General features: G+C 50.4%; 8 protein-coding genes across 8 annotated transcripts; 4 read left to right on the top strand and 4 right to left on the bottom strand.

Annotated features, from left to right (window-relative positions):
- Nucleotides 1–21: 21 nt before the first annotated feature.
- On the bottom strand, nt 22–2,256 carry BO87DRAFT_337982 (crossover junction endonuclease MUS81). Its single transcript, XM_025620577.1, has 4 exons — nt 2,053–2,256; nt 1,825–1,994; nt 1,370–1,776; nt 22–1,320 (listed from the first exon to the last, which is right to left on the bottom strand). The coding sequence occupies exons 1-4, from the start codon at nt 2,142–2,144 to the stop codon at nt 232–234; spliced, it is 1,758 nt and encodes a 585-aa protein (XP_025478417.1). The 5' UTR covers nt 2,145–2,256; the 3' UTR covers nt 22–231.
- Nucleotides 2,257–2,688: 432 nt separating this feature from the next.
- On the top strand, nt 2,689–5,128 carry BO87DRAFT_337980 (DUF3292 domain-containing protein). Its single transcript, XM_025620576.1, has 5 exons — nt 2,689–3,024; nt 3,076–3,285; nt 3,345–3,856; nt 3,912–4,139; nt 4,197–5,128. The coding sequence occupies exons 1-5, from the start codon at nt 2,734–2,736 to the stop codon at nt 4,987–4,989; spliced, it is 2,034 nt and encodes a 677-aa protein (XP_025478416.1). The 5' UTR covers nt 2,689–2,733; the 3' UTR covers nt 4,990–5,128.
- Nucleotides 5,117–6,400, bottom strand: BO87DRAFT_101476 (SDR family oxidoreductase). Its single transcript, XM_025617796.1, has one exon. The coding sequence runs from the start codon at nt 6,196–6,198 to the stop codon at nt 5,245–5,247; it is 954 nt and encodes a 317-aa protein (XP_025478415.1). The 5' UTR covers nt 6,199–6,400; the 3' UTR covers nt 5,117–5,244.
- A 642-nt stretch (nt 6,401–7,042) lies between these two features.
- On the top strand, nt 7,043–9,546 carry BO87DRAFT_101420 (putative C6 transcription factor). Its single transcript, XM_025617794.1, has 4 exons — nt 7,043–7,387; nt 7,496–7,628; nt 7,713–8,788; nt 8,861–9,546. Exons 1-4 carry the CDS (start codon nt 7,273–7,275, stop codon nt 9,514–9,516), a joined length of 1,980 nt encoding a protein of 659 aa, XP_025478414.1. The 5' UTR covers nt 7,043–7,272; the 3' UTR covers nt 9,517–9,546.
- BO87DRAFT_377992 (uncharacterized protein) lies at nt 9,450–10,859 on the bottom strand. Its single transcript, XM_025623697.1, has one exon. It carries the CDS (start codon nt 10,758–10,760, stop codon nt 9,630–9,632), a length of 1,131 nt encoding a protein of 376 aa, XP_025478413.1. The 5' UTR covers nt 10,761–10,859; the 3' UTR covers nt 9,450–9,629.
- A 122-nt stretch (nt 10,860–10,981) lies between these two features.
- BO87DRAFT_417189 (uncharacterized protein) lies at nt 10,982–12,704 on the bottom strand. The gene has a single exon (XM_025626797.1). The coding sequence runs from the start codon at nt 12,671–12,673 to the stop codon at nt 11,222–11,224; it is 1,452 nt and encodes a 483-aa protein (XP_025478412.1). The 5' UTR covers nt 12,674–12,704; the 3' UTR covers nt 10,982–11,221.
- BO87DRAFT_362266 (uncharacterized protein) lies at nt 12,545–15,295 on the top strand. Its single transcript, XM_025621625.1, has 3 exons — nt 12,545–13,706; nt 13,763–15,179; nt 15,231–15,295. The coding sequence occupies exons 1-3, from the start codon at nt 12,939–12,941 to the stop codon at nt 15,284–15,286; spliced, it is 2,241 nt and encodes a 746-aa protein (XP_025478411.1). The 5' UTR covers nt 12,545–12,938; the 3' UTR covers nt 15,287–15,295.
- A 496-nt stretch (nt 15,296–15,791) lies between these two features.
- Nucleotides 15,792–17,248, top strand: BO87DRAFT_417187 (uncharacterized protein; the record flags this gene model as incomplete). The annotated part of the gene is made up of 3 exons (XM_025626796.1): nt 15,792–16,879; nt 17,071–17,078; nt 17,138–17,248. Exons 1-3 carry the CDS (start codon nt 15,973–15,975, stop codon nt 17,246–17,248), a joined length of 1,026 nt encoding a protein of 341 aa, XP_025478410.1. The 5' UTR covers nt 15,792–15,972.
- Between the last annotated feature and the right edge of the window lie 74 nt (nt 17,249–17,322).

Genomic DNA, 17,322 nt, shown 5'->3' with positions numbered 1-17,322 from the left:
ATATCGCATGCTTTAGTAGTCAGTCTGGTAGGCATTTGCTAGTACTAGTAGTTTGTAGTGTATCTGAGGCTCTTGTCTGATGTTCTCTTTAACTGATTGAATGTACTGGTCATCAAGTCACCAACAGTGCGCTTTATGTTAAAGTCGTCCCATATATTGAATGGATTCCGCCCTCATGCGTCACTCGTAATTTAGTACTCTTAATTCATTCCCCATCCCTCTGAAAATGTATCAACCATCCTCACCCCACACCTCTGCGATCTTCTTGCTCAGAACCTTCGCGATCTTCTTCCGTCCAACAAGCGTGTTCATCCGTTCTGAAACCATATTCTCCCGATCCTTCGGATCAAGCTCCTCAAAAGCACGGATAAATGCCTGCGGAGTCGGCCACCTTCGTTGAATCTCGAGTGCCTTTTCGCCTGTCACGCCCCGGATGCACATGAGCATTTTCAGGAACACGTCACGGAGGGTTAAGACGTCGGATTTGGAGGTTAGAGCGGAGAAGGTGGAAAAGGTCACGGCGTAAGTGGTCTTGGGGCTCTCTGCTCGGAGACGTTCCAGGGCTGTGAGGTATGATTGGGAGGAGGAGAGCTGGCGACTAGGGATTAGACTGAGGGTGTTGGAGGGTGGTTCACCGGTGGCAGAGGGGTTGTTGAACATTCTGCGTAATAGGATGGTCATTCTAGCTAGGTATTGGATCGTGTCGTCGAGGTTCTTGGTTCTCTTGACGAAGTAGCCGTTGACGACTTGTGTTGAGGCTATGGCGGAGGCTACCATTTCGTTGTATTTGCCTGCCATGGCGCTGTTGGGGTCTGAGGGGACGGTGAACTCTTCGATGAGGTAGATGACGTTTTTTACGCCTGAACGACGGAGACGGAACTTTTGTTCGTGGAAACGTCCGTCTTTCATGGAGCTGATGAGATCGTCGATTCTCTTGCGCTCAACAATCCAGTCGAGCATGACTTCGTCGCCTTCTTCGCCGTATTGGGATAGGAACGTTGGGTTGTGGAATTTGGCTACCCACATGACGTCGCCTAGTTCTAGTGCGCGCACTTCGGGACTGGCTCCCTTTTTGTGTAGTTCGTTGGTAATGTAATCCCTGTCTTTGGATGAGCGGACTTCGCGGTTGTCCAGAACCAGCTGGACTGTGAAGCTATCGGGGGGAATTGTTATGGGTGTTACTGTTCCGTCTGGGGTAGATTCCCATCTTTGGGTATCGTTACGGGCGGTGGGTGCTTCTTCGTCGTCGATTACCTCTGTGATGTTGCCACCCATGCTGTCCTGTAATTGAGAGTCCCCGGTATGGGTTGTACCTGGCCCCTACGCACGTCAGACATTGTGGTAGTAGACTAGGTAGTGGCTTTGTTACCGATTGATTTCCAAACGCCAAAGTGCCTTGATTGGAAGGCAGAGCAACCTTCTTCATCCTTTTCGCCACCTCCCATCCCTCTTCTGTGAGTGCGTACTTTTTCAGAGGGCGCCCAAAATCATATACAATCTCCTTCTGCAGAAGCGTCTTCATTGAGCTCCAGGCAGTATGAAACTTGGACGAGTCGGCAGGTGCCGTGAACGAACTGTCGCAGTTCGGCTGCGCCAAGTCAATCAGTTGTGCCTTGGTTAGGCCTTGAGAAGAGTTCTCATTGAGGGTTGCCAGGGCTAGGATCAACGCATAAGGGCCCGATCGTAGAGTCGGTACATAAGGCCTTGCCTTTCGAGGTTTCTTGGCTGGCTGGCTTTCTGCCGTGCCCTCATCGGATGCTCTTTTGCTGCTTGCCGCTACCATTCTTAGACCTGCTTGAAGATGACAGTACTACCATGACTTACATTTTTGAGGATGCTCGGGCATCGGGAGCGCATTTTCTTCACAGTAAGCCTTTAGCTTCTCGGTCAAGCGATCACATAATTTGGGGCCAAGTCCGTTTAGCTGCTGAGCCTCGGAGGGGTGTTGAAAAACCAAGGGACAAGCTTTCATCGACTCGTAGGCCTTTTTATAACTGTGCATCATTCAGCATCAAACCCCACTATTGTATCGGATTATGGGATAGCACTGACACAATGGCACCCTTGCTGTTGCGCTCTCGAGCCTCGTCTAGCCATTCTTTGATCCACCCCAGTAGTAGGGGATTGGCACACGTCTCACTCATTGTTACGAAGTTAATCGCATTGACATGGTGCGAGAAGAGACAGAAATAATGGTGTCAGCTAATCAATCTCATAAGAGATTCTGATGTTTCTGAATAGAGTACTAAAGTGGTGTTCTAGGCCTGGGAGGCGGAGATCGAATCTACTGGTCTGGAACGCGGCATCGGGATGTCCTCACGCGTATTTCCTATTTAGGCAGAATTGCTTTACGCCACATAAAGCCACATGTGTGGCGGTGCTATTGCCACACTAGGCTTTGATTGGCTGGGTTGTCAAGTATGCAGTCACATCAGCACCAATGATCTAGAGCACAACACCTATCCCAAGAGGTAATTAAAAATCGAAGACAGCGATCGATCGGGTAGTAAGTTACTCTGAAATGCCCCTGAGCTAAGAAGATTGGGTCGAGGTACCGTATGCTGACGCACTCCTGAGATTCCAGGCTTTTGCACGATCGGTCCGTGACGACACAGCCATGACGTATTGCCTACCCCGGCTTTCAAGAGACCCTCAAAGCGCATCTCCTTTCCCCATTTTTGAGCCCATATTTGCTTCTATTATACATGCATTGATACTAAGTTCTTGTGCAATATGTCACGGAGGGATCCTACAAAACCAGCAGAGCCTGTCGCGTACAGCTCGAAGACCAGCGGCAGCGATATCTTCGCGGCTGATCGCGTCACCACCGAGATTAGCGGTCCAACAGACAGTCATATTCTTTCTAAGGTGGATCAAGATGAGAAAGGACTGGCTCAGAAGGCTAGACAAACAGACACTGTCACGGATGTGGGCTGGAATCAACACCCCGACGAGCTTGACGAGCAGATCGTGTCCGGAATCTCAAACGAAGATCTTTGGATGCTTATTCGACGTTTCAACAAGGTACAGCGCCTGCACCCTACAATACTAGACCATAGACTGATTCAAACACAGCAAATCTATTATGTGAAAGCAGTGCCGCATTCCCCCTTGCAACGACTGGACCTCAATCGGGCCGAAGATGAGCAATTCTCCCCTGATAAACTGCGCGCTACCCTTGAGCGATTCTACACAACCATTGTCGTCTCGTTAACTTCATTCGTCAATCATATTGCCAGGCTACGCTCATGGAGGGAGCGCCAACGGACAGCGGCATTCTGTGCTGTAGGTCATAACTGGACGTCCTTTCATCTCTGACTCGGTTGACTGGTGTTGGATTTTAGGTTTATTTCGCTGCGTGGGCCTTGGATCTGCTTGCTCCGACAATCTTCACCCTTCTAATAGTGCTGGTTATCAGTCCTGATAGCAGGTCATACTTATTCCCTCCTGCTCCTATAGCTCTAGTGGACAAGGATACTGGTGGCGTGCAAAAGCCCAAAGCCGGCGTCTTGGGTTCCCATGATAGTATCACTGGGGCACCCGAGAATATGAAGGGTGAAGCTGCCGAACAGGAGGCTAGCAACCTCTTTACAAGCGTTGCTAGTGTTGCTGTTGGTAGTGTTGCTGGCAAGCATGATCAAGGGACACCTGATGATGCCCCAATGGAAGATAATGCTCCAGATGTGATGAAGCTTGCTACCAGCGCAGCAGATGCCCAGACAGCTGCTCGTGGGGAAGCCCCGGACGAAGCTCATGATAAGACTAGACAACCCATGAGGGATACCGTTTACAACGGTGCTAACATGGCAATGCGCGTGCTGAGCGACATAATTGACACTTATGAACGGTTTGGCAAGTATGTACAAATCGCAGCACCGAGAACTACACACTTAAATTCTGACTTGCTATAGTGCTTTGTCACCAACTCCTCCATTCTCCATCGTGACTCCCTACGTTCGCCTAACAGCGGTGCTATCTGTTGGTTTCCTGATCTCACTCATCACCTCCAGCTACGTCTTTGTCAAAATGATTACTTTTGGTACTGGATTCGCCTTCTTCGGAGACCCAATTATCTGGCGTGGTGTAGCTTACTTGAACCGCGAGTACCCCCGATGGGAGAAACTGCTCGAGCTCCAGAAGTACGCTGCCCCGATCTCTCCAAACAAAACATTCACGTAGTGCTAACATCCCACTAGCTCCCTCCTGAAAGGAATCCCCACCAACGCACAACTCACCCTAACTCTTCTCCGAATCGGCGAAGCAAACGGCGCTCCCCTTCCACCACCACCGTCTCACTCCCTTCACCAAACACCATATCACCCGGCCCCCGTCAACGACAAGGATATCAACATCTCCGCCTCAGAAGAAGAAATCCACCAAGCAATCGCCCCCTCCCCGGAACCTGTCATCGAAGAACACGAAGTACACCCCAAGCCCCACAAGAAGGGCTTCATGAACCGCATGATCGGCTTCTTCCGAGGCACTACCGCCACAGGCATCCAAAGCAAGCTCGCCGTTGACCGAGCCCGCGCAGCCGCCGGCTCCAAGCACGCCAAACCCCGCGTCGGTGTGCTCCGCAGTAAAGGCAAACTCACTCTCCCATCCGGCCCCATACAATTCGACGGGCGATACAAAGGCAAGCGGGGCGTCGTGGTGCTCGACCAGTCCCAGAAGCCACCGCTGCTTTACTTCACGACGGACCAGACCGTGCAGTTGGATAAGCCTAGTCTGGAACATCGGCCGAAAGGCACAGTGCTGTTCACGATGCCTGTGACGGATATTCTGGAGATGCGGAAGATTGGTGGACTCGGGTGGAAGGGGAAGTTGGTCACGGGCTGGGCTGTGGGTGAGAGCAAGGAGGTGGTGGATGGAATGGTGCTTACGGGAAGGTTGCCGGAGCAGAAGTATCAGCTTACGGCTATGAAGACTCGCAATCAGTTGTTTAATCGACTGGTTGCTATTGATGGACAGGTTTGGGAAAGTTATTGATCTTGGTTTGGATGCTTGCTAAGGTGTTTTTCAGGTTTGGAAATAGTGAGATCGAGCTGTGTTGAGGTGGTAAATGGTATGATGGTTTAGGAATTTGTGCATATGGAGAAGTTGCAGATATGGTCATACAATGGGAGTTGTGTAGTAATATCTTTTGTACTGGTATCATTGTATGAAAATGGAATCCTACCTATATGTCCAATCATCCATGAAGACAACATCGTGGGCAAAGTACAGGATGTGGAGCACGAGTGTTCATTGCTGTCCTATCTCCAACTGGTAATCTCTTACAGCTTGCTCAAACGAAGAATCCCGCTTGAAGCCCAAAGCAATAGCCTGAGAGTTATCGAAGCGAGTAGGCCAAGACTCCAAGATCGGCCTGAGGGTCGGATCCTCCTTCTCCGTTAACAGATCGAGCTTATCCTTCCCTGTAACCTTCTCCAAAGCATCCATCATATCCTGAATAGTGACACAAATACCAGGAACATTAATCTGTCGAATATGAGGAGGCAACGCATCCTTGGACAACGATAACGTATGAACAAGATTATGCACCAGAGTCTTGGGCGAGCATAACCAAGACTTGAACGACCTATCCTCCAGCGGAATGACACACTCCTTGCCGTCGAGCGGCTCGCGGATCATCCCAGAAAGGAAAGACGAAGCAGCAGCTGTCGGACGACCAGGCCGGACAGAAATAGTGGGAAATCGAAGAGTAAAGCCCGCGATGAAGCCACGACGGGTGTACTCATTGATGAGGGTCTCACAGATGATCTTCTCGGCACCGTAGGACGACTGCGGCGTCGGGATGACACTGTCGTTCACTATTTCGGGGAGTGGCTGGCCATAGACAGCCTGACTTGAGGAATAAATCACCCGCACGCCGGGACAGGCTCTCCGGAGAGCTTCAAGCAGGTTCCGGGTGGCGTCTACGTTGACGCTCATGCCTAGATCGAAATTGGCTTCTGAGCCGGATGACATGATTCCGTGGAAGGCGTAGACGGCGTCGAGGGATTTGTCCACGACTGCGTCTGCGCCTTTCAGGAGGTCTGCTGTCACTGAACGTGCATTTTGAGGGTATGCGACGCCTGTGGGGATTGGGGGCTCGTTGATATCGGTTAGTGTGACGGTGTATGATGGATCGTTGAGAAGCTCTTTTGCGAGGAGTTGGCCGATGAAGCCGGCTGCTCCGGTGATGAGAACTTGCATTTTGGAGGGTCAATTGAGGGGATTGGTGGTTGGGGAGGGAGAGAGGTGTGGGAATTGGTTATTTGTTAACGCACTATCAAGTAGACACTATCAGTAATATGCTCAGCTAGCTAGCGGTCGTCATTGTGGGATCGCCTCGCATTAACTCCGAGGGTAGGATATAGCTTGTGCTCCGCAGCCGGACTTTTCCCGGCGCAAATTCGAATCCATGACGTTTTTGCTCAGGAACTGTTCTGCTCTTCTCGGAGGATCTGCAGGTTCTTCTGGGATATGTTTGATTGTACTCAGATGGAATTTGAGAGAGTGGTTATTTTGATGGTTACCCCTCGATGCGCCTTGTGGTTTCTTGTCACGAGAAGTTGGGCGCGGGGTAAGTGGTGAGTGGAGCTGGATAGAATTGGTTGATGCATTCTGTGGAATACAAGATATCAGCATCCTTGAACGACAGACCATTGAGATCTCTCTCGGTCACGCCATCCTGCCATTGTGCGCAACAGGGACATCTGGGACTGAGACGGTCGGGGACAATTGAGCCGTGGATACCGACTGGCGGTGCCCCGCATTCCCCAGATCCCGTGCCTGTTGCTGGTCTGGAGAGAAAACAATGAGACCTGAAGTAATTTGCAATTCGTCCAGTTGGATTTGCTGTATGTCTGTAGATATTAGAGAGTGTAAATAGTATAGAGGATACCTATTTGTAGAATTGAGGGAATTGAATATTTTATGGATCGGGTTCGCAATGACAATGGGGAAGAAATGCTCATGTCTTGGAACTCCCCAACGGCGCCAATTGAAGCGGGGTATGCCGCCATCGCCAGATTTGTCTGTCTCCATCCCACTCACTCTTCTCCCTCATCGTTGAAGTTTTCTTCCCTCGCATCTCTGCCTCCCTCTGGACCCTTCAGTGGATATTGGTTGTTCCGCCGCAACTAGTTTGAACAGACAAAGCAACACTATCTGGCTAGCTTGACATTAATCTATTGGACTTGGTCCGTCCCCACTATTGTCAATCCCATATTGGCTGCAGAATACCGGAGCATCCCCGATCAGTTCTTAGTCCATGATCGAGCAACCATGAAGCGCTCCTCGCAAGATGCCGACTTGGAGGCCCCACGGCCACATGAACGTCGACCCTCTCTCGTTCCTGACGGACGCCCTGCGCCACCCAAGATCTCCAAGGCCCGCGCTTGTGAGTACTCAAAAGGCCGAACTGCAACCGAGGCCCAAGCAATTAGCTTCAAGGTGTGCTTGGGCTTGATGTAACTAGAAGTATGAAGCTGATGCTTTGGATATATAGGCGCAGAGTGTAAGCGGCATAAAATACGCTGCGAGTTCAAATCAGGAGAGGCGAGTTGCACCAAGTGCATCCGCAGCGGGATAAAATGTGTGGTCAATGACTTCTCCCAGAAGTTTGTCGACGATGATGTGATGTAAGTCTTTTGCTTTATTTAGATCTTGCCTGCAGGAAATGTGGAGTATGAGAGCTAATTCCGACTCTTCTGCGCTGGGTACAGATGGAAATCACAAGCATCGGCCACGTTACAACAGCTTCAGGCGGCAGTCTCGCATCTTCTACAACAAGGAGGTCTGCCAGACCTATCGACCTTCATCTCTGGTGACAGCCACAACGGCCCCAGTCCTGTCGGCTCTCAGTCAGAGCGTCGCTTCTCATCCGAGGCATCACCCACTGATGTCAAACCCCGAGAGCCGGGTATTGTTATGGATGTGACCCGAGAACCTTCCCAAGAACCAGACCTACAGGACCGAGAGCTAGTACCAGCACCAATGCGCAGTTTATACGAGGTTACGAAGCTCCGCAATCTGCGGAACAACCCCATAGAACAGCCGAAGCTGACGCTTCTGGAGGAGGACTTCATCTCCAGAGGGCTGATCTCGCTTCATGAAGCCGAAGAGCTGTTTGCCTACTTTAGCAGGACTATGAATCAGCTTCTCTGGGGAGGGATAGTCTTGGTACATCGTGATCTCACGTCCGTCCGACGAGCATCGACGTTACTGTCAGCAGCTGTTTTAACAGTTGCTGCCCTCCATATACCGAATCGAACTGAGACACTCAACCGTTGCTACGATGAGTATGTATCGCTTGTGTCGAGCATGTCATTGACAAGGGCTCATACACTTGATGACATTCGCGCTCTCTGCGTCGGAGCGTTCTGGTTATCCGAACTAAGTTGGAAACTTTCTGGGCATGCGGTCCGAATCGCAACGGAATTGGGTCTTCATCAAAGCTATCATAAGCTAATGCGTGGTCATAATGATCAGTATGAACGCGCTCAGCTCTGGTATCTTCTGTATGTGTGTGACCATCATTTTAGCATCGCCTACGGGCGTCCACCAGTCATCCATGAGGATGCAGCAATCAAGAACTACGAATCGTTTCTCCAGTCACCAATGGTAGTACCTGGGGACATCCGGCTGTTAGCACAAGTGGCCTTGTTTATGATCCTGACCGAAGCATATCGGACGTTCGGGACCGACACAGAGCAAGCCCTTACCGAAGAGGACTTTGGGCAGTTACGCGTCTACAATGTTGCTATAGACCAATGGCGGCTACTGTGGCAACCCCGATCTGGTACGTGCTTTACAAGACCTGCTTGGATTGAAATCATTACGAAAGACTAATTGTCATGACTTTGACCTGCAGCCGATAGCCCCTATGTCCGAACATATCCCTCGAAAGGGGTTGTGCTTCACTATCACTTTGCCAAATTTCAACTCAACTCACTCTCTCTGCGAGCCTTGTCACCGACTAACACCCCGGTGTTTTCTATGGACCGCAAAGAGTCGGCTAATATTGCCATCTCGTCTGCCATGGCTTGTTTAAATATGGTATTGGAAGAGCCAGATATTCGCGACGCCATTGTTGGAGTTCCGATTTTCACCCATACGATGGTCACATTCTCCGCCGTGTTCCTCTTGAAAGTTGCAATAAACTGGAACTCTGCGTATCTCAGTCTCGACGGCCGCCAGGTGCGACGTCTGGTTGAGAGGGTGATTGAGCTGTTGAACTGTGTCTCTGCAGGGGAGAGACATCTGACGAGACATATTGCCCGGGGCCTTGGTAAGATGTTGGAGCGCTTCGACTCTTGGGACGCATGGCAAGCAGGAGGGGCACCTGTTGTAGCATCCGGTGGTGTTGAGCGAGCAGGTAGTAGTGATGTTCCCGGGGGTGCGAATGCCATGGCCCAGGGGTTTCCCCCACCTGATTTGATCTATGATATGGTTGGTACATACGGGTTTGGGTTAGATGAAAACCTCCTAGATCCTAGCATGGCTAGTTTCGAATTCTTAGCACAATGAGCCATGCCCTGATATTATGGGCCGTAAGAGTCAGACTATTGAGGTCACAGCACATTGTAATCTGGATTGCTTAATATAGATAGAGGGCTATAGGAGACCACCTTCCGGCCAAGTCAAGGTGCTACCACATCTGCCTCGTCTCCACTAGGGACATCATGAACAGTTGCAGACAATGCTTGGCTACTCCCCCTAATCTGTCTCTGGGCTTTCTTGCCTGTCGTCTTGGTGAGGATATCTTTCACCTGCTCGAGGGAATACCCGAGCTCCGCTTCAATGGCTGCTCTATACTCCTGTTTCAGCTGCCTCCTCTCCCTCTCCTCCTCAAAAAGGCGCCGCTTCTCTGCCAACTTGTAATCCTCTACTGCAGCACTCCGAATCTTCTTTTCATGATCAATGCGTTCGAATTCTTCGAGTTTCCGTCGCATCTCTTCGTCGCGCAGCTCCTTCCTAATCCTGGCCCGCATTTCCTCCTTTTCGATCTTCGTTTTCAACTCCTTCCAATCATTTTCGAGCAACGCAGCTTCAACCCTCTCTTTCCTCTGGGCTTGCAACTGAGCTTCTTCTAGCTTTTGTTTCCTCAAGAGCTCCTCGGTGCGCTTTTCGGCTCTCTTTGTTCCCTCTTCCCTTTCAATTCCATCTGGTCTCTTCAATCGCTCCGAAATATCTTTATCGTACGCTCGAACCTCTGAAAGATATCTTGCCTTTTCTTCCCTCTTGAGTCTATTGCGATGCGACTCTTTTTCGAGTCGGTTTATCTCTTTCTGCTTTTTGAGGATCTTACGGTCCTGCTTTGCGTCGAACGAGTACAGATCGTTTTTGAGAACCTCAATATGTCGGCGAGGAAGTGATTTGTCTTTTTGAACGTTGCCTGTTGCCCGAGGCCGTTGATGACGGTACGGGAATTCCGAGTCAGATTCTGTATCTTCCGTGGCGTGGACGTTGTGAACATTGCTTAAATGATGAGGTCTGGAATTCCACCGAATATTTGGGTATGACCTGGTAGAAGGCCAAAAATTTCGAGCCAGCGGCGGCTTTGAGGAGGACTCATCAGGCGGCAAAGATGGGATGGCTTCTGCAGCGGGGTTTTGCTGACCATCTTGGACAGGACTTCTGTCCTTGGGCTGCCCCTTTTTCGTCCCGGGAATCATCTCAACGATGCGCTCACCACTGGCCGTAATAACAATCCCAGGCGTCTCGCGTGCAGAATCCATGCCGGTGTGAGCTGTGCGGTGGTCGTTTGTCATCTACAAATTTGCTGCTATGTTGGGAACTCAGCAGCGAAATCCTCAGGGGCGGTGATTAGGCGCCCAGCGCGGCACGAACAAGTAGCCGACAATCACGCGGGCCTTTTGCTCAGCCATGCTGGAAACATTGCAACAGAGTGGCTGTACCTGGAGATTGGCCTATAGCCACTTGCTGGTCCCCAGCCTCGCGCGCAAATGTCCCAATCAGAGGTTACTCAGGTGCTCGGAGAAGTGACACTAGTATCCTAAGTGCTGACATGCACGTCTGCATCGAATCAGACATGGAAGGTAATTACTAGGCTTGGTCTCCACCCGCGCGTTTCCACAGGTTCTACGGACTTTTCGAGGGAAGTTGTTATTATCAAATGACCGCCACCCTTTGTTCTTTCTCATCGACTATGATGAAGTCTTCGCAATGCGCCTGTTCAGCTGCTATATGCTATGGCTCTCTCGCCGAACTTTTAATCGCTTCTCCGAGCCGATTCTTGTGTGGACTTGGTTGGCATCCCAAAGAAATCCAGGAGCGCAGCCAGGATCTGGATTAAGGTTATCAAAGACGGATAGTGCGATAAAAGCATCAGCGCATTTTCAGGGCTGTCGGTGTTTCTGCCCCCTTTCTCGCCATGCCACTGTTCGGGTGGTCCGCTCGGTATTGCTGGAACAATCGAGCTCGAACTCGAACTCGGGGGCAGGACACTTATAGATGCCTGTAACTCTCCTCGGCCAACAGCTTGTGGTGCTCGAAAGGTGTACACGGCATCTCCAAGCTTAGATATGCACGCGTCTAGTGGGTCATTTGCACTGCGGGACTCTATAATGTCTACTAACGTTTCCGAGGAAGAAGACGAGTTGGAGCCTGATGATCTCCCTGTATCAGTATGGTGCCCAGTGCCTTCTGGGCCGGGCAAAAGGCCAGGTAGGTTCCCCGTATATGAGTCTTCGGGCAGAGTTTGTTCAGGCTGGACGTTGGCTAGTGCCGTGTTGGGAAGGTTCCCATTGCTCTCTGCGAACGATATTGGCAATGCGGCAGGAATTTGCACCGGAATGCGTAGGCAATTCTCTCTTTCCATAACCATGGGCAGATCTTGTGCGACGCGGTCGAGTCGAGAGCCTGACGACTGCGTCACAACATTTGGATACACCAGGATTTCACTGGATCCCTCGTCGCCTGCATGACGAGATGGGAACCTCAAATGACGGGCCGTTTCTTTGAGGCGGCTCCTTCCCTTTTGCAGCTCCCCTTTAATCTCAACCCGCATGAGGAAAGGTCTCCCCTCGTGTTGAAACGCAAAGGCAGTATGAAATAGGTTGCTGTGAACTGATTGAGATTCGGGGTCCCCCTCACGTAGCTCCCACTTTATGGTGCGATATTCCAGGTCAGTCTTTTGCGCAGGGCGCAGGTTACCTGTGAACGTCCACCGACTATCGTAAGTAATCGACTTCTCGCTATCGACACCGATGCCACCACCGCCATTTCCAAGCACATTGACCTGGGGCGCAAGGTGCAAGATAGTTTTCTTGACCACATTCTTTGGATCTCCGCTAAGATATTTTGGTCCGTAGTGATCGGTCAGATTGAGGCGTACAGGCTTATTCCGGTTATGCCGAGACCGAGGAATGCCTTGCAAAGTGATCTTGACCGTAGCGCCTAGTAGCCTACAGTCGGCGGGCTGATCAAACGAGAGATCCATATAGACAATACCCGCCGGCCTCGATGTCTCCCCTAAGCATCCCCATTTGGACTGAGAGGTTCGGAGTCGGCAGTCAGCGCGTGCTCTGCCGACCTTACGGTGGCACACACTGGAATCCTGAAGGTTGTCAAGCTCAAGATATTTTCGACCATATCGTCGCGAATAAGTTGGCGGCGAGTCCCGGCCGACGGTGGTTGATGCAGTCTTTGTGGTCCGCGACATGATTTTGGGGATGGAAGCGAAAACAGAACGTCAAAATCCCAATCACCGTGATTGTCAACACGGTTTAAATAGTTAATGAGTTGACAGCCTGTTAGCTGGCTGTTGGGAGACGCCTGGCACTGCCACCGGACAAATCACCCACGCGGAGGCGCTAATGCAGACACGCAAGGCAAGGCTGAATTAGTACCTGAACTGGTAATCCTTGTGGACCTCTTGCAAATGTGCTGTTGCTGCGCTATCATTTCTTCTACACAACTCTCTCAAAATGAACAACATCTGGCAAAGGCCTTCCTCTGGGATAAGGAGGCGATCTGAAGATCGGAAAGACATCTTCAACCGCTTTTGCTGGGATGAACGAGCGGCTCACGAAAGGGCGCACAGCGCCCTCGTTGTTCCCGAAAGGAATGCCCATTTATCCCATGCAGAAACTGTGTACCCGGAAGCACTTGTCATCCGTGATGGTACAGCTCAGAGCAACGATAACAAGTTTCCTTCATCAAGTACTTTCTCTAAGGAGTTATTAATATCACAGGATGCACCACACAACGACGGGCCTACCATCTGGACGCCTTCGTCAACGAAAGATACCACCATTCATTATGATATGGACATCGTGGAGGACGTGGGAAGCCTATTAGAAGAGTTCTCGCGACTAAAAAGACTAGGCCATTTCCAGGAGGCGGAACAATACTTCGAAGATTCTTTATGTGCTTTTATGGAATTATCACCAGTTACGATTGAGTTCGCAGACATGCTAGTCGAACAGGGCTCATATGAGCGTCTACATCGCGTTATGTCGCAGCATCAACAGCAGAAGCTAAATACCTCTGGCGGCATCTCAAGCGTCCAGGAGGGCAGCCCCGCCAAATTCCTGTACCAAGCGAACTTGCAACTCGTACAAGGGTTTGCAGCCATGCAGTCCCACGGATCTCTGGACGAGGCATATAGAACGGTGCGATCTTTGGAGCGCCAAATGCGTTTGCTAAGGCGACGTCGGAGGAGAGACCCGAATCTGGACCTGGACTCGGCTGAAGTAAGACATTTCATCATGTTACTTACGCGATGGGCAAAGGCTCATGGTACAGACAGGTGCAAGTGATCCGCTATGCCCTCTTGACTCTATCGCAAGTTGAGCGAGAAACCGATCTGATCCCAGAACATGAATTCAGCTTCTGGTCCAATTGGCGCTATTTGTACAGTACTCTCATGATTGAGGGGCGAGTGTGGGATGTGCGAGACCTAATGCTCGCTTCTATCCAAGCAGAAGGTGCAGAAAATGCTTGGAACTTGATATTCGGAGCAGAACTTGATGCTTCCAATGAGGCGTTCCGCAAGCTGAGGGACGACTGGTGTTTGCATCGGTATGATGAGTCAACGTATCTCGCTATTCTAGATATTCTAGTATCTCTGAGTCGCAGTTTGTCCTCATGGTCTATCTCGATACCAGAAAGACAGGGCTTGCTCACAGCTCAACGATGTCTCCAATATGCGCAAGCCCTTGCAACATGCCTCAAGGAGAACAACCCGCCGCTGGTGAGATCCCGTCCTTACCTACAGTGGGTTATCGCCGAAGCAGAATTGGAGAGGAAGCTTCTACTCAATCCCTCAGATCTGCGAGCCCACCTCGACAGATTTCCAGGCCTGACAGTATGGAGAGGTTCTGTTCCCATATATCTCCCAATCAAGACGGAGAACCCAAAGTGGACGGCACCCATAGACGGGGGACGGCACTACGGTTTTCTTGAAACCGTTCTTCAGACGGCGCAGGACCTGAAGGACCATAGAACTGAGGTTCTATGCTTGGGTGAGCTAATCTATCGTTCGGTAAACACGAGCGAAAGGTTAACTCGGCTATCCGATCTTCAGAAGTCCATCCAGGGGGATGTTCTCGGCTATCAGCAGACTTTCCTGTCGTGGTTTCTTCTTGCTCATACTGAACAAGATTATAAACTTCTTTTGGATGGCCTGAGAAGAATACGGGAACCAAAACGATCCGGGAGATCTACCTATTATCTGAGTGACTGGTGTGCAATCATCATCGAACGGGCTATTGCACATTGCCTAGCTGAAGATGTATCGCATTCGGAAGAAGCTTTCCAAGACTCTAAGGAGGACTTCTCCACCTACCTCCCGCAGTATATAAAAGATCGGTTGGAGGGGCTCGGCCTGGACAAGGTCTATTTTGCGCCCTCAAGGACTGGAAAGCCTCAGGATCCTGGAAGACGACAACGCAGTATTACAGATGTTCCGACACTGAAGCAGGATACTCAATCCCACCGTTCGCCTGAAGTTTCGAGTGACGAAGAAGCTCAAGAACAGTCCGAGCCACTTACCCTTTTGAGGCAGCCAAGTTGCACGTACACAGAACCAGAGGAAAGTGATGATGAGGATGGCGAGTCTACCACTGATAGTACCTTTGACACAGCTAGATCAGATCATGGTGGGGTGGATGATGAGCAGATCAACTCGACATCGCCTGTTCATAGCACTTCACGATTTGGACCAAGTGAGTAGAGAATCTGAATTAGTTTCATGACTCATCATTGACATTTCCCAGTTTCTAGAAGTGCGACTGTTGAAGATGCCAGTAGTAGCATATACGAGGATGAATGAGCGTGGGACTATGGATTGTGAAATTCAAACTTTGTATATTCGACGGTCAGAATATATTCTGTATAGAACAATTTCATCTTTTGAAGGGTTCGACGAAGTCTCTGCTAGAGCGAACCGGATTTGTAGATTTATAAGTCCTCTATACTATCTCTACAATTAGTATGTGCCGTGGAGTCTATCCGATAGATCTTCTAGAAATTCATCAACACAGATAAATATACACAATACATGCAAGGACTTCACTTTTTCACATTCGACAAGTAAGGAGATTCAAAAGAATAGATCAAGAGCACCTCTTCCATACCTATTGTTCATAGCACATCAGACAATGGAATGTTTGACTAGTTTGCAATAAATACAAACAGCTCCTTCTGACCACAATCCACCAATAATCGCATGTGATTTCAGTTTGTCCTGTTTGCCAGTGACGTAGAGCGATGGTTGTTGCAGCTCGTTCTACACCCCATTGAGCGCGATATTCATCCATCTGATGCATGTATATGTCCGATTGAGGAAAGATGAGACGGAATGCAAACATTCAGTACCCAGTCCTACAATTTTCCTGGTCTACCATAGATGAAGTATAAAGCATAAAGCAGAGCATCCCGCTCTAGCGTTCATACTTCCAATCCATCTCACATCTCACATCCCAACAACACTGCTCATTCCTATACTTAGTATACAAAATGGCATCACCCCAACCCACCACTCTCCCAATCGTAGCCATCGCCGGCGCAACCGGCCATCTAGGCAAACACGTCGCCTCAGCCTTCCTCACCTCCAACCTACGCAACCGCTTCTCCGAAATCATCCTCCTTTCGCGACAAAACAGCCATCATACACCACAGCCACCACCAACCGACCTCCCCTCTGACAGCCCCAAACTCACCATCCGCACCTACATCGAAGATTCCATCCCCAGCATCACCCGCGCCCTCCAGGGCGCTACCATCCTCATCAACACCATCGGCCCCTCCGGCCACTCCTTCAAAGAGAAACTCCTCCACGCCATCCCCCACTCCTCCATCCAGGTGTACTTCCCCTCCGAATTCGGGGTGAATCACTACGTGCATGACTTCCCGCATCGAGAATGGGACGCGAAGAAGAAGCACATGGCGCTGGCGGAGCAGCTACTACTACTTCCCCAAGGCCCGAAGAAGGTGAAGATCTGTCGTGTCTTCTGTGGGTTGTTCCTGGAGGATAGTATTGGTCCGTGGTTTGGGTTCGATACGAAGCGTGGACGGTATGAGTGTGTTGGGAGTAGTAGTAGTAGTAGTGAGGTGAAAGTGTCGTTTACTTCACTGGGGGATGTCGGGAGGTGTGTGGCTGCGTTGGCGAGTTTGGAGAGGGATGAGGTGCCTGAGGTGGTGCATGTCGCTGGGGATAGTAGGAGTGTTAAGGAGATTGCGGAGGTTATGGGGGAGTTTGGTGGTGGTGAGATTGAGGTGGTGGAGATTGGGTTGGAAGGGTATAAGAGGGAGGTGTTGGAGGGGATGAAGGAGTCGTGGCATCCGGCGCCGTTTTTGAGGTTTTTGATGGGTGGGGGCAAGATTATGCATACTGCTAGGGATGGGGGTGGGTTGGGGGATGATCGTGAGTTGGTTAATCCCGGGGAGAGGTTGTGGAAGTGGGAGACGCTGAGGGATTTGGCGAGGAGGGAGGCGGGGAGGCCTTGGAGGGATTATGTGTGGCCGCCGGTGAAATAGAGGGTATAGTTAGTTAGGGTTTAGAGTGCTATTTGTTTAGGCTGCTAATGTACGTCTGTTTTGCATATGATGTTGCAGTAGTTGCAGTAAGTGGTGACTGGGGGTTGGACATCGGGTAATTTGCATGTCGCATGTAAAATTGCAGGTTATGATGGATGAATTGGGGCAGCATCAGTGCCGCTGTGGGGGGATCAATCACTCTTGGTCTGTGCTTTTCCAGAAGAACTTCCGCATTGCGTTTAGCCTGCTTGCATGAAGTACGGAGTAACTGGTAAGATTGCAGCATGTTTTGAAACAGATATTTATGTATGGGGGTATCGATACGCGCAG

The sequence above is a fragment of the Aspergillus neoniger genome (assembly GCF_003184625.1).
Source record: "Aspergillus neoniger CBS 115656 unplaced genomic scaffold BO87scaffold_22, whole genome shotgun sequence".
Classification (NCBI taxonomy): Eukaryota; Fungi; Ascomycota; class Eurotiomycetes; order Eurotiales; family Aspergillaceae; genus Aspergillus; species Aspergillus neoniger.
This window is presented reverse-complemented; position numbering and strand designations above follow the sequence as displayed.